Consider the following 14674-nt stretch of genomic DNA (forward strand, 5'->3'; position numbering starts at 1 on the left):
CCTTAGATTTATTTAAAAAAGTTGTCTTCTAATAGTATTTCATAAACTTGTTTATTCTATAGGCTACTCAGGGTGTGATTCGATGGAGAACAGAATTGATAATCTTGATAGAATATCGGCATTGCCGGATTCAATATTGCACCGTATTTTGTCATTCCTGTCGCTGAAACAAGCTGTTCGAACTAGTGTATTGTCTAAAAGTTGGAAAGAAACATGGCATACATGTCCCATTTTAGTACTTGGTGATTTTGCAAGGGCAAAAGAGGAGTTGAAGTTTATAGAACAAACTTTGCTAAACCGTCACATGGAGATGATAAGTTTAAGGAAGCTCGTGATTAGCTTGTCTTGTTTTTGGAATGATCCAGAATTTGCAGCATTGGTAGATCGGTGTGTTTGCTTTGCAATTGGAAGTAATGTCAAAGAGCTTAAACTTCAATTTCCATTTTGCTGGGGACGATACAATTTGCCTCAAATTGTTTTTTGTGCAAAATCAATTGATGTGTTAGAGTTGTATCACTGTAATCTGTCCCGTCCAAGAATTGGTGTGCAGTTGTCTTTGAGAAAATTGTGTCTGGTGGGTGTTTATGTAGATGATCAAATGATTGAGAATCTCTTTGCTAGGTGCCCACTGATTGAGTATCTGACAATTGAATCATCTAAAGGCTTTAAAAGCCTAGAGCTATTTAGTCTTAGCGAACTCCATGAAGTCGAGATAAGTAACAATGGTGAACTCGAAAAGGTGGAGATCAATGCATTGAATGTTCATTCAGTGACTATTACTGATATGGAAACATGTGTGATCAATATAGCCTGTTGTAAGAATCTGAAATGCTTACTATTATCAGAGCTTTCAATAACGGATGATTGGTTATGTAATGTAATTTCAGATTTTTCACTCCTCCAGTTCTTAAGCATAGCTTATTGTCGTAAGTTAAGGAGTATCAAAATTTCAAGTCCTAGTCTTAAGGAATTGGTCATAATTGGATCTGATTTGGTTGAAGTAAAGCTTGAGACTCCTAATTTAAGTATATTCAGATTTAGGGGTCTTCCAATATCCTTTACTTCAAATGCTATGGCTTTGTCAGAAACTGATCTCTACATCTCTGGTAATACGGATATTCAGGACTTAGTTAAGTATACCAAACTTCTTGCAAACGTTAATCAGTGTTCTGAAGTGCTGAATTTGCATCTTCGCACGGGTGCAGTACGTCTATATTTACTAATCTCTCTCTCTCTTTTTTAAAATATGCTTTTAATAAAAATTTCTTTTCTTTTCTTACTAATATATTTTTTTTTTCTTTTGTGAAGGTTGTCATTGTTCCTAGAGAATGCAGGCAAATCTTACATCCCCTGTTATGCGGTGTCAAACATTTGAACCTCCTTATAGGTGATGATCTGTTGGATTTTACGATTCCCGAACTAGTGGACAGCTTGCTCTGGCTTTCACCTCATATAGAGACTATATCGATGAGTTTTCACTTAGGTGACAGTCATAAGTATTCTTTTCAGGTACCGGATATATTACATTAATGAATTCAAGACTTGGTATATGCTGTGAGGTTCTATTAGGAGATTTTGATTGATTAACCATTTTTGTTTGTTTTACCATGTTTATGCCTTTCATGTTAAAGGAGGCAAAGGTTCTCTCAAATAGTAGCTCTTGATGTGATAAATCAAAACGTAAATGATAGTTAGTTTAGATTATAAAAATGCTAGTTTTTGAAATCAATGTATTCTAACTATACATCATGTACTTTTTGGTGGAGTTAGGATTTTGCTTAATTATTTGTCATTTGTCTTTGAAAAAAAAAAAAAAAAATTTATTATTTACTTTTAGGTAGAGTTAGGATGAATTTTTTATTTTTGGAATTCTTTTCTGTTTCCTATCGAGAAGACAATGGGAGAAATATATTGGATCCTAAGACAATGTCCTTTTTGTGGATAGGAACTATTGTTTATTGCCATTGATTTTTGTTTCAGTTCTCATACAAGGAGCAGCTTATTCACGAAGGAAAGACTCCTAGTTGTTGCCAATCCCTTCCCATTTCATGTTGGCAGAATTGTCTCGAGGGAGTTAAGATTGAACATACTGCGACATTTTTTGCTCAGCCTGCGTACAGAGAAAGGTTCTATTTTCACGACAATATCTGGAATGAGCTTAATCATCTTTTTTTAGTTGAGGAATAAGTTTAGTTATCTGTTTGATAGAGATAAATAGTTATCTGTTTGATATCAGTAGCGACTAAGAAATTCTGTTTTCATTATCGAATTCTCATGTAACGTTGGGTAACTTTGAATAGGTATCATTTTTCGACTTAAACTTTCGTGAAGGCAAATCAGTTTGACGTATATTGTATGTAGCAGGATATAATTTTACTGATGTGACTAGGTTTCTTGCCCTGGCGTTTTTAACATCTTCTGATTAGCTATCTTTATGTTAGTAGCATGTTGAGAGATTGACTAAAATCAGGAAACTTATATGTTATTAGGGAAACGTTATGGCATATCAATCATTGGATTCTCTGATGGTTGTTTATTGTGAGACCGTTGGATTTCTTCGATGGTTGATACAAAAAAATAATATTATCCCGGAGCATACTATGATGGCATAAAATCATCGGATTTTTCCCACAATTGTTCACTGTTTGACCACATGGTGTAAGAAAGATAATTGTCTTTATAAGCTGAGATATAGTGAATATCATTGGGAAGGAAATTTTTGTTATTACATCAAATCTCAAAGAATTGAGTTTTTTCAATTCCTTGTATACAAAAGTAACAAAGCTTTGTAAAATGTCAGTTAAAACTTAAATGCGATAGATTTTGATGGCCTTTTGAATAAAGTACAAAAGATGAAAAGAATTGGCAAGATATCAAGGAGGGAAATAGTGAATTGGAAGTAGGAAATTCAAATCTTTAATCCCTAATCCTAAAATGGGTATATAAAATTGAATAAAAAGAGTAGATATTTTTACTTAATTGTTTTTGGGGTAATTTATATGTTGTTGGTGGAGTCAACCTTGTGAAATGGTGTTTGTGGGGCAGTTGACTCGGTGGTGGTGGAGGTGGATATGTTTGTAATCTAAACATTAAAACAAGACGAACATCAAGGACTTGGTGAGTTGGCCATGTGTTTTTAGGACCCCACTTCGGGTTTTAGCCACTCATTTTGAGGTCTTTTTTCTTTTCTTTTTTGGAACCCAACTAGAAAGTCGATAATTAACTAGTAGATTTTTGTTGATAATTTTGATTGAGTTATTGCTATGAGTAATGTTAAGTCTATAATCCAATCTTACAATATTCTCTCACAATCCTTAATGTGACGAGTCTCGCCTACTTGCTTTGAAAGCTATCTATTTACTAACTAACCAATTACGAGTTGTCACGTTTAGGATTGTGAGAGAAGGTTGTGAAAGAAGGTTGTAGACTTAACATTACTGTATTGCTATACTCACAAATGGAAACACTTTTTGTCAAATTATTTTGTGAGTTTTATTACTGCCTTAATCGCTTTTATCATGTTTTGTCATTACTTTTACATATAATCTTTTGATATAAAATACTATATTTAGTAACTGTCAATAGTGGTATGACAATAAATTTGTTCTTCTTCCTCCTCATAATCCAACTCCCTCACAATAAAACAAACAGTAGCCTACTACATTCTAATCGCAAAAACCAGCAGCCCCCTCCCAAAAACATAGCAACCTTCTCCATTCAAATCCCAAAATCGACCCAAATCGCAAAAACCCAACAACCTACTCCATTCAAATAAAAAAAACCCAATAATCTCCTCCATTTAAATTGCAAAATCAATCTAAATAGCAAAAACCAATAGCCTCCTCTAAAAAACCTAGCAACCTTCTCCATTCAAATCCCAAAATCGACCCAAATTGCAAAACCCAACAACGTACTCCATTCAAATCGAAAAAACCTAGCAATCTCCTCCATTCAAATTGCAAATCGATCCAAATAGCAAAAAGCCAAAAACTAGCAGCCTCCTCTCAAAAACCGAGCAACCTCCTCCATTCAAATCACAAAATTAACCCAAATCGCAAAAACCCAATAGCTTACTCCATTTAAATAAAAAAAAACCCAGCAACCTTCTACATTCAAATCGCAAAATTGACCCAATTCGCAAAAATTAATAGCCTCCTCATAAAAACCCAGCAGCCTGAAGTGAAAATATGAAGAAGTAAAGAGATGAAATGTAGAGATCGACAATGGAAGAGAGAAAATATGGATTAGGGCTTGACAGGGAATGAAAAAATGGGGAAAAGCAGAAAAGAAACCCACTTTTTGGAATTGAAAACCGGGTATAAAAGTTAACTCGGTTTTCCCCCAAAAGTGGTTGGACCAGCAAGTTGCTACAGTAACCAATCCGACTGCGAGTCAAATTGAGTAGATTAATACTCCTGGTTTTTAGGCCAGCCCGGCCCAGCTCAGTGACTGATTCCTGATCGAACCGATTAAACTGACTGGGCTGGGCCGAAAAGCCTTGTACACATCTCTTGTTACACATATTATCGGAATTGGTCATAACCAAAGTTAAAAGAAGGGGGTGTTAAATTGTCACGACCATATGCCGTCATGTCGTGACAAAAGCAACAAGTGTGGTAAATGTACGAGGTAAAAGAGTTTTGCAAAGCATTCACATGATGTGTGACAATTGAAACGTCACGTGTGTTTCCTACTAGCACATTGACAATACTTCATAAGACTTTTTAGGAAGGAGATGCTCCACGAAAGAGGAGTGCAAGAACTGTTAGGAGTTGTTATTCATAGTCAATGATGAAGAAGGGATTGGGCCATTCCTGCACAAACTGGTCAAGAGTTGGAGTCGCTTCCATAATGAGTCCATTATAGGATGAAAGTAGTAGACCTCAAGCCGATGAATGACATACGTGTAGGCTTAGCACTCTCAAGTATGATGTTAGAGTGCTGCACAGACTATTACATTGCATGAAAACTCTAGGCTCGTGACACAAAGGCAAGGCTAGTGACTAAAATGAAGTCGTAACAAGATAGCTTTAGTGCAAGGTGTGGATGGATCACTTCTTTTCATGAAGAACTAATGTTTGTTGGATTCAACTTTTACGATAATATGACCATCCCTTTGTTAGGAATTTCAAGATTGAAATTTGGATGCATCCAATTACCATAGGATATTGAAATGAATGTTCATCCATCCCTGAAAGTGGTACCAACACAAATTGAATAGAAGTTGTATCTGTGGCAACATGAGATGAAAGTGAGTTGCTTATTGACCGCTTCACCTTTCACTAAGAGTAATACTATGTTCACAACTCAATCTCACAACCTTCTCTAGCAATTCCAACATGGCAGCTGAGTTGGCAACTATTAGCTCTGACCACACCCAAAGCACAAAATGACTTTAACTAAATACGAACGATCGTTTTTTCATAAGGAATGATTGTTCTTTTATAAAAAAAAAAATCATTCCAAATAGTCATTCCTTAATAATGAAAGATCGTTTTTCCTTAAGGAACATCCGTTCGTCTTTAAGGAACGACTGTTCATGTTTAGTCAAAGTTGTTAGTTGACGTGATATGGTAAATTCTATTATCATGTTAGAGTTGTGAGATTGAGTTGTAAGTGTATTTTTATTTCATTAATGATGTGATCTGGTCATTAATGCACTTGATATCACGCAGTTTTCAAAACAAAAATGCCTACACAACATATTCTTTTCTCTTATTCGACGTCGTTTCTGTAACACCTCTCTTAATCTTATTAAGCACTTGGCGGGTCAATTTCCCCACGACTAAAAAAATTCCCTCCTAAAGACCCTAACCCTAAGCCTAAGAATCTTTAACCCCTCAAACGTAAAACCTTCTTGGACCCATTTGGGAAATCGTTTGTTTGGGCAAAAAAGGTGCTTTCTTTACTTCAATTTCAATTTCTTTCTTAATCTTTCTATATTTTTTATGTTTGAGTATCATGTACTTACAAAATACAACAATGGCTTTTCTTTACCCTTAAAATTTTCGCTGAAGATCAAGTTTTTAGTTAGGAAGACTTTGTTTTTCTTTTATGTGTTGGTGCATTTCTTTTTTGTTAACTGTGGGACAATAGCTCTAAGTGTTTAAATTTATTCAATCTCGGAATCATTAAAAATAAATTGTCTTCTAATAGTTTTTCATAAACTTGTTTATTCTATAGGTTACTCAAGCTACGATGTGATGGAGAAGAGAATTGATAATCTTGATAGAATATCGGCATTGTCGAATTCAATTTTGCACCATATTTTGTCATTCGTGTCACTAAAACAAGCTGTTCGAACTAGTGTATTGTCTAAAAGATGGAACGAAACATGACATACATTTTTGGTTTTAGTAATTAGTGATCACACTCAGGGGCGTTTGGTTGAGGGTTATGCGAGATTACCGGGGTTATGTCATCTTATATTACTTAATTACCACATTTGGTTGTCAAGTAATATAAGATTCTAGTAATTTTCAAATACCAATAGTAGTTATTGTTGATAATATTGGAGGTAATCTGATTACCTCAATTTTCTTACGTATTGTAAGATTACCAAAGTAATTTTATTGGTTACAATTATAACCCTTATTAATAAAATTTTAGGACAATAATAACCTTAGGGTGCATTTGATTCAGAGAATGTTGGATTACTGGAAAGTTAGATTACTTTGAAGATTATAGAGAATTTTTAAGAAAATGTTTTTGGTTAGTTTGAATAAATTGGTGGATATGTTTTATTAATATGTTTGGTTGGGAGGAATAAATTGGTAGGTTTGTTATTTAAATTACTGAATTGTCCTCTAATTAAATATTGTTATTTAGATTATTATTTGGATTATTTATGACCCACCTACATTTGAAAACTTAGCAAAAACAACCCCATAATAAAAGTTTGGAAAATCAACAATGCACCCCCACCAACCCAGCCACTGTTGGCCAGCAGCCGGCAACCTAACGGTGCACAAAGGGCAAGAAAATTGCCAGATCGTGACAGATCTGGCTGGAAGATGGCCATATCTAGATCTGATCGTTTTCGGTCAGATCCCTCGATCTAGTTGTTTTCCTACCAGATTTGTCACGATTTGGCCATTTCTGGTGAGAGATTTGGCCGAAAATGGCCATATCGGCACATGACAACCATTTTTCGGCCTTCCATGCGTCATTAGATTGCCGACTGCCAGTCGATTGGTGGTGGTTGTTGGCGGTCGACAATGGTTGAGTTGGTGGGGGTGGCGGCTTAGGTGGGTTGCAATTTATTTTGAATTCAAGGGTAATTTTGTCCAAAAAATTGATTAATTGGGTGAAATATTAAAAGCTATATTCATGTAAATTAATTTAAAAGTAAGGAAGCGTTTGGTTGGAGGTTATTTGGGATTACTGGAGTTATGTTATCTTATATTATTTGATTACCACGTTTGGTTGTCAAGTAATATAAGATTCTGGTAATTTTCAAGTACCAATAGTAGTTACTGTTGGTAATATTAGAGGTAATCTGATTACCACCATTATCTTAGGTATTGTAAGATTACCAAGGTAGTTTTTTTTTGTTATAATTCTATCCCTTATTAATAAATTTTAGGACAATAATACCCTTACTTTTAAATTAATTTACATAAATATAGCTTTTACTATTTCACCTCAATTAATTAACTTTTTGGACAAAATTACCCTTGAATTCAAAATAAATTGCAGCCCACCCAAGCCACCACCCCCATCAACCCAACCACTACCGACCGTCAGCAGCCGACAACATAACGGCTCACGAAAGGTGGGAAAATGGCCATCGTGCATCGATATGACCATTTTCGACCAGATATCTGGTCAGAAAATAGTCATCGTGCGCCGATCTGGCAATTTTCAGATAGATATCTGGCAAAAAAGGGCCAGATCGGTGCACGACAACCATTTTCTGGCATTCCGTGAACCGTTAAGTTGCCAGTTACCAACGACTGGCGATGGTTGACAGTGGATGCTGGCGGCCGCCAGTGGCTAGGTTAGTGGGTGTGCATTGTTGGTTTTCCAAACTTTTATTATTGGGTTGTTTTTGCTAAGTTTTTAAATGTAAGGGGGTTATAATAATCTAAATAACAATATTAAATAATAATATTTAATTAGACGACAATTCAGTAATTTAAATAACATACTAGCTAATTTATTCATCCCAATCAAACATATTAATAAAACATACCCACAAATTTATTCCAACTAACCAAACACATTTTCCTAAAGATTCCAAGTAATCTTCAAAGTAATCTAACTTTTTCAATAATTCAATATTTCCTGAACCAAACGCACCCTCACGGTTATTTTGGACGAGTAGAAGAGATGCTGAAGTGTATGGAACAAACTTTACTAAACTATCACATGGAGATGGTAAGTTTAAGGAAGCTCGTGATTAGCTTGTCTTGTCCTTGGAACGATCAAGAATTTGCAGCATTAGTAGATCGATGTGTTTGCTTTGCTATGGAATGTAATGTCAAAGAGCTTAAACTTCTATTTCCAATTTTCAGAGGAGGATATAATTTGGGGAGAATGGTAAGGAATGGCAAAATTGCAAAGGAATGGTAAATACGAGAGAGATGAAGGTGTTTGAACGTATTTTGAGAAAGAGAAACTAAGCGGAATGTGTTTTGCCCTCCAAATAATAAATCAACTTCTTTTTATTATCTTGTAACCCACAAACGTTTAAATCTTTTCACCTTAACCCTTTTTGCTGTTTTAATTACACTTAAAATTCGTCACGTCGGATTTTTAAACCCAAACAAAAAAAAATCAAAAAAGCTTTTCTAGTTATATTCTCATTTCCAAACTTGGAAGGCATACCAGTTAGATTTCCTCCAAAAAAATTCCCTCCAAAAAACCGTAACAAGAATCTGTAACCTCTCAAATGCAAGTAAAACCTTCTTGGAACCATTTGGGAAATCGCTTGTTTGGGTGAAAAAGGTGCTTTCTTTACTTCAATATCGATTTCTTTCTTAATCTTTTTGTATTTTTATTTCCCTCCTAAAAACCGTAATCCTAAGCCTAAGAAACAAGAATCTGCAACCTCTCAAATGTAAGTAAAACCTTCTTGGACCCACCCATTTGGGAAATCGCTTGTTTGGGTGAAAAGTTGCTTTCTTTACTTCAATATCGATTTCTTTCCTTCAATATCGTTTTCTTTCTTAATCTTTTTGTTTTTTTTAACTTGTGATATCATTTGCTTACAGAATGCAGCAATGGCCTTTTTTTCCCCATAAAATTTTCGCTGAAGATGAAGTTTTTAGTTAGGAAGACTTTGTTTTTCTTTCCTGTGTGGGTGCATTTCTTTTTTTGCTAACCATGGGGCTTTACCTCTAAGTGTTTAAATTTATTTAGAATTATTTAAAAAAAGTTGTCTTCTAATAGTATTTCATAAACTTGTTTATTCTATAGGCTACTCAGGGTGTGATTCGATGGAGAACAGAATTGATAATCTTGATAGAATATCGGCATTGCCGGATTTAGTATTGCACCATATTTTGTCATTCCTGTCGCTGAAACAAGCTGTTCGAACTAGTGTATTGTCTAAAAGTTGGAAAGAAACATGGCATACATGTCCCATTTTAGTACTTGATGAGCACAGTCATGGTGATTTTGCAAGGGCAAAAGAGGAGTTGAAGTGTATAGAACAAACTTTGCTAAACCGTCACATGGAGATGATAAGTTTAAGGAAGCTCATGATTAGCTTTTCTTGTTTTTGGAATGATCCAGAATTTGCAGCATTGGTCGATCGATGTGTTTGCTTTGCCATTGGAAGTAATGTCAAAGAGCTTAAACTTCAATTACCATTTTTCTGGGGACGATACAATTTGCCTCAAATTGTTTTTTGTGCAAAATCAATTGATGTGTTAGAGTTGTATCACTGTAATCTGTCCCGTCCAAGAATTGGTGTGCAGTTGTCTTTGAGAAAATTGTGTCTGGTGGGTGTTTGTGCAGATGATCAAATGATTGGGAATCTCTTTGCTAGGTGCCCATTGATTATCTGACAATTGAATCATCTAAAGGCTTTAAAAGCCTAGAGCTATTTAGTCTTAGTGAACTCCATGAAGTCGAGATAAGTAACAATGTTGAACTCAAAAAGGTGGAGATCAGTGCATTGAATGTTCATTCAGTGACTATTACTGATATGGAAACATGTGTGATCAATATAGCCTGCTGTAAGAATCTGAAATGCTTACTATTATCAGAGCTTTCAATAACGGATGATTGGTTATGTAACGTAATTTCAGATTTTTCACTCCTCCAGTTCTTAAGCATAGCTTATTGTCGTAAGTTAAGGAGTATCAAAATTTCAAGTCCTAGTCTTAAGGAATTGGTCATCAATGGATCTGATTTGGTTGAAGTAAAGCTTGAGACTCCTAATTTAAGTATATTCAGATTTAGGGGTCTTCCAATATCCTTTACTTCAAATGCTATGGCTTTGTCAGAAACTGATCTCTACATCTATGGTAATAGGGATATTCAGGATTTAGTTAAGTTTACCGAACTTCTTGCAAACTTTAATCAATGTTCTGAAGTGCTGAATTTGCATCTTCGCACGGGTGCAGTACGTCTATATTTACTAATCTCTCTCTCTCTCTTTTTTAAATATGCTTTTAATAAAAATTTCTTTTCTTTTCTTACTAATATTTTTCTTTTTCTTTTGTGAAGGTTGTCATTGTTCCTAGAGAATGCAGGCAAATCTTACATCCCCTTTTATGCGGTGTCAAACATTTGAACCTCCTTATAGGTGATGATCTGTTGGATCTTACGATTCCCGAACTAGTGGACAGCTTGCTCTGGCTTTCACCTCATATAGAGACTATATCGATGAGTTTTCACTTAGGTGACAGTCATAAGTACTCTTTTCAGGTACCGGATATATTACATTAATGAATTCAAGACTTGGTATATGCTGTGAGGTTCTATTAGGAGATTGTGATTGATTAACCATTTTTGTTTGTTTTACTATGTTTATGCCTTTCATGTTAAAGGAGGTAAAGGTTCTCTCAAATAGTAGCACTTGATGTGATAAATCAAAACATAAATGATAATTTAGAGTTTTTGAAATCAACATATTCTAGCTATGCATTATGTACTTTAAGGTGGAGTTAGGATTTTGCTTAATTATTTGTCATTTGTCTTTGGGAAAAAAAAATAATAATAATAATTATTTACTTTTAGGTAGAGTTAGGATGAATTTTTTATTTTTGGAATATTTGTCATCAGCGGTTCAGCTGACTGAGGGTAAGTAACCTATTGATCCGTAATTGAATTCTTTTCTGTTTCCTATCGAGAAGAAAATGGGAAAAATAAATTGTATCCTAAGACAATGTCCTTTTTGTGGATAGGAACTATTGTTTCAGTTCTCATACAAGGAGCAGCTTATTCACGAAGGAAAGACTCCTAGTTGTTGCCAATCCCTTCCCATTTCATGTTGGCAGAATTGTCTCGAGGGAGTTAAGATTGAACATACTGCGAAATTTTTTGCTCGGCCTGCTTACAGAGAAAGTTTCTATTTTCAAGACAATATCTGGAATGAGCTTCATCATCTTTATTTGAATTTGGGGAATAAGTTTAGTTATCTGTTTGATGGAGATAAATANTTAAGTGACCAAGGCTAATATGTGTCAAATAATTCATATAAAAAAACAAGTTTGCTTAAGCAATGTAGCTCTCGATTAAGCGATCAAGTATAGATAACTTGTGATCGCTTAAGTGATAGCTTACATCGCTTAAGTGACCAAGACTAATTTGTGTCAAATAATCCATATAAAAAACCACTTAAGTAACCCAGCTCTCGCTTAAGCGATCCAATACTCATCACCACCTAATATCATGTGCTCAAAACTTCAAACAAAAAGAACTTCAATCACCAAACAATCTCATAAAGTACTCATCAAAACCATTAAAATTGTGTTATGATTCATTAAAATTGGCCTGACAACTGATAAAACAGCAGCCTAAAAGTACAGAAGTCTATATAAGGAAATTGTGATCTATTTATGCTTCTTCCAAGGGAGTTGCCTTGTCCTTTTCATCTATATAAGTACAGAAGTTTGTCCAAGGAAATAAATCAGGGACACGAATTAGGAAAGTTTGAATGGATTCTATTGATTCTACGACAATTTCGACTGTGAGCTCAACCTGGCATGCATTTATAACCTCCTGAAGTTGGCTTGACTTGGTAGCTCTAAATACAGCACTTGCAACAAGAGGGTGCCTCAAAACAAATGCTGCCCCGTGAAAAATCACAAGATGAAAATAATGTTAAATCCAAATCCAAGAAAACAGCTAACTCAACGGCATTAAATAGAAGAACACATGACAAGTCTTCCACAGTAAAGATACACAGGCCTATGAGCATACATTTCTTGAAACCTGTAATTAACATTAGTGATATCCATTTGTATATGGCTTCAACTAAGAGAAGAGATATATATTCAACTAAAAGCAGACATAAAACCTCCTTTACTAGCATGGTCAATATTGTTCTTCAAAACAATTCTTTGGCAAAACAGGCTCATGGACTCACAATTTTTCTGCTTCAATTTTGTTACTTGTTAGTTCTAAATGATAAAATCCAGACCCTAAAAGGATTAGCACCCCATGATACATGATTGAGACTGTAGATCAACAATGAATGTAACAGTTTTTAGTAAGAAACTATTTTAAATATGAGACACAAAAATAAAATAAAAAGGTTACAAAAATAAATCACCATTAACATTTTCAAGACAACACACTCACACAAATACATAGAGAGAGAGGTTATACCAATTGCAAGAGATACGAGATGAAGACCATATCTTCTTGCAACATCAAGATACTCCTGCAAAAAAAAAAAAACAAAAAAAAAAAAAAAAAAATGGAAGGGTTTGATTATCATAGTATAGTGCAACAGCAAACAATTCTTTCATGCTTTAAACTTACTGCAGCAATTCAGTAATTCACACAATACATAGAGAGAGAGATGTTATACCAATTCCCTGCAGCAGATGCCTTCCTTTTCTGTTTTCGTTGCTTCAAACCTTACTCAATAGCAATTCCATACCCTTTTGCCAAACCTTCTGCTTCAAATCTTACTCAATAGCAATTCCATAGCCTTATTCAACAGCAATTCCATACCTCCATGCCAAACCTTACTCAATGTACAACCAAGAGCACAAAAACCCAACAATAGACCCACAATGCATATAACCAGGTCACAAGCAAGAGCAACAGCAACCAGTAAACAAGTAAAGAGAAAAATGCTATATCATTAAGATTCCAGAATTTACAAGAAGCGACAAAAAAGAAGTAAAAACACGGCACACACACCAGCTCAGTCGTTTCCCTTTCGCCCACTTCCTTTCCTCCAGAACCCCCACAAAAGCGATCCTTGTTGGTGCCGAAGCTCCAAACCCACCACCACCTGTAGCATAATTCTCTCTAATAATCAGCATCAATTCTTTATTACTGGTCATATTCAGCACCATCTGTACAACTTTTACAGCTAAAAAAAAAAAACATCGAATAAACAGTTAAAGCATAAAACATTGATAACTAAGAAAAATATTATTGTGAAGTATACTGTTTATCGATTCACTGAACATTATCAGTGATCTCATACATTAACAGTATCTAAAAAATTGAATAAACATTATTTTTGCATACATTTTCAGGAAAAAACTTTTAACTCCAAATGGATTATTCTTGAGCCATTGAGGACCAAATTACAAAGATCATTCACCATAAGTCTAGTTAGAAATTATTTTCACTAGCAGCTGTAAAAAACCACACAAATGGGTGCTTTGGACTTCACAGAAGAGAGCGGAATAGGGGGGCTCAGGGCGCGTGTGGACAGCCTGTGCAATATGCACGCAAGCCCATAGCCCCCTCATTCTGCTCTCTTTGCAACAAAAGCCATCCAGCCTGCCACAAAAACCTCCATAGCGCCTCCTTGGCTCCCCAGTCTCTGGAGCCCAAAACACACCCTCCTCTGATGCCCTCTAATTGTTCGACAAATGCGAAATGACTCTATCACAAAAACAACCAAAATATCCCCTCAATTGGCGCCAACAACCAATAATTTCATAAAAATATAGATTATTAAATGTTCTTCCCTCCCACATCCTCGCCAGAATTTGCGCTGACGTCCTCCCCTTCATTTTCAATTTTAAATCTGTTGTCCATTCTTCTTCCGGCGCCATCTCCTCTACCGACGAGGCGTCCTCTACGGTGGAGCAGCTTCAGTCATCAGAAGTGCTCCACCGAACCTCTTTCTCCATTTTTGGTGGACTAGTGGTGCCTACAATTGGGGAGTGGACAGGATTTTTTTTGGTTTCTTGAGGATTCAATATTGTAACTTAATCAGGTGGTAAGGAATGGCAAAATTGCAAAGAGCAAAGAATTGAGAAATGACAGAAAATTGGAAAAAAAACGAGAGAGATGAAGGTGTTTGAATGCATTTTGAGAAGAGAAATAAGAGAATGCGTTTTGCCTTTCAAAATAATAAATCAACTTTTTTATTATATTTTAACCCACAAACGTTTAAATATTTTCAATCTAAACCTTTTTGCGTGTTTAATCACTTAAAATTCGTCACGTCGGATTTTTAACCCAAACAAAAAAAAAATCAAAAAACCTTTTTAGTTTATTCCATTTCCAAACTTGGAAGGATATCAGT

General features: G+C 35.2%; 2 protein-coding genes and 1 long non-coding RNA gene across 3 annotated transcripts; 2 read left to right on the plus strand and 1 right to left on the minus strand.

Annotated features, from left to right (window-relative positions):
• The first annotated feature begins 82 nt into the window (after positions 1-82).
• LOC116127906 (F-box/LRR-repeat protein 25-like) lies at positions 83-1243 on the plus strand. The gene has a single exon (XM_031413564.1). It carries the CDS (start codon positions 83-85, stop codon positions 1241-1243), a length of 1161 nt encoding a protein of 386 aa, XP_031269424.1.
• Positions 1244-9440: 8197 nt separating this feature from the next.
• LOC116127907 (F-box/FBD/LRR-repeat protein At3g26920-like) lies at positions 9441-11630 on the plus strand. Its single transcript, XM_031413565.1, has 4 exons — positions 9441-9947; positions 9995-10573; positions 10678-10878; positions 11358-11630. The coding sequence occupies exons 1-4, from the start codon at positions 9441-9443 to the stop codon at positions 11628-11630; spliced, it is 1560 nt and encodes a 519-aa protein (XP_031269425.1).
• A 282-nt stretch (positions 11631-11912) lies between these two features.
• LOC116128044 lies at positions 11913-13071 on the minus strand. The gene is made up of 3 exons (XR_004127674.1): positions 12989-13071; positions 12784-12838; positions 11913-12242 (listed from the first exon to the last, which is right to left on the minus strand). It is a non-coding gene; the product is annotated as an uncharacterized LOC116128044 (long non-coding RNA).
• Positions 13072-14674: the final 1603 nt, after the last annotated feature.

This window comes from Pistacia vera, unplaced genomic scaffold, assembly GCF_008641045.1.
Source record: "Pistacia vera cultivar Batoury unplaced genomic scaffold, PisVer_v2 Contig196, whole genome shotgun sequence".
Taxonomy (NCBI): Eukaryota; Viridiplantae; Streptophyta; class Magnoliopsida; order Sapindales; family Anacardiaceae; genus Pistacia; species Pistacia vera.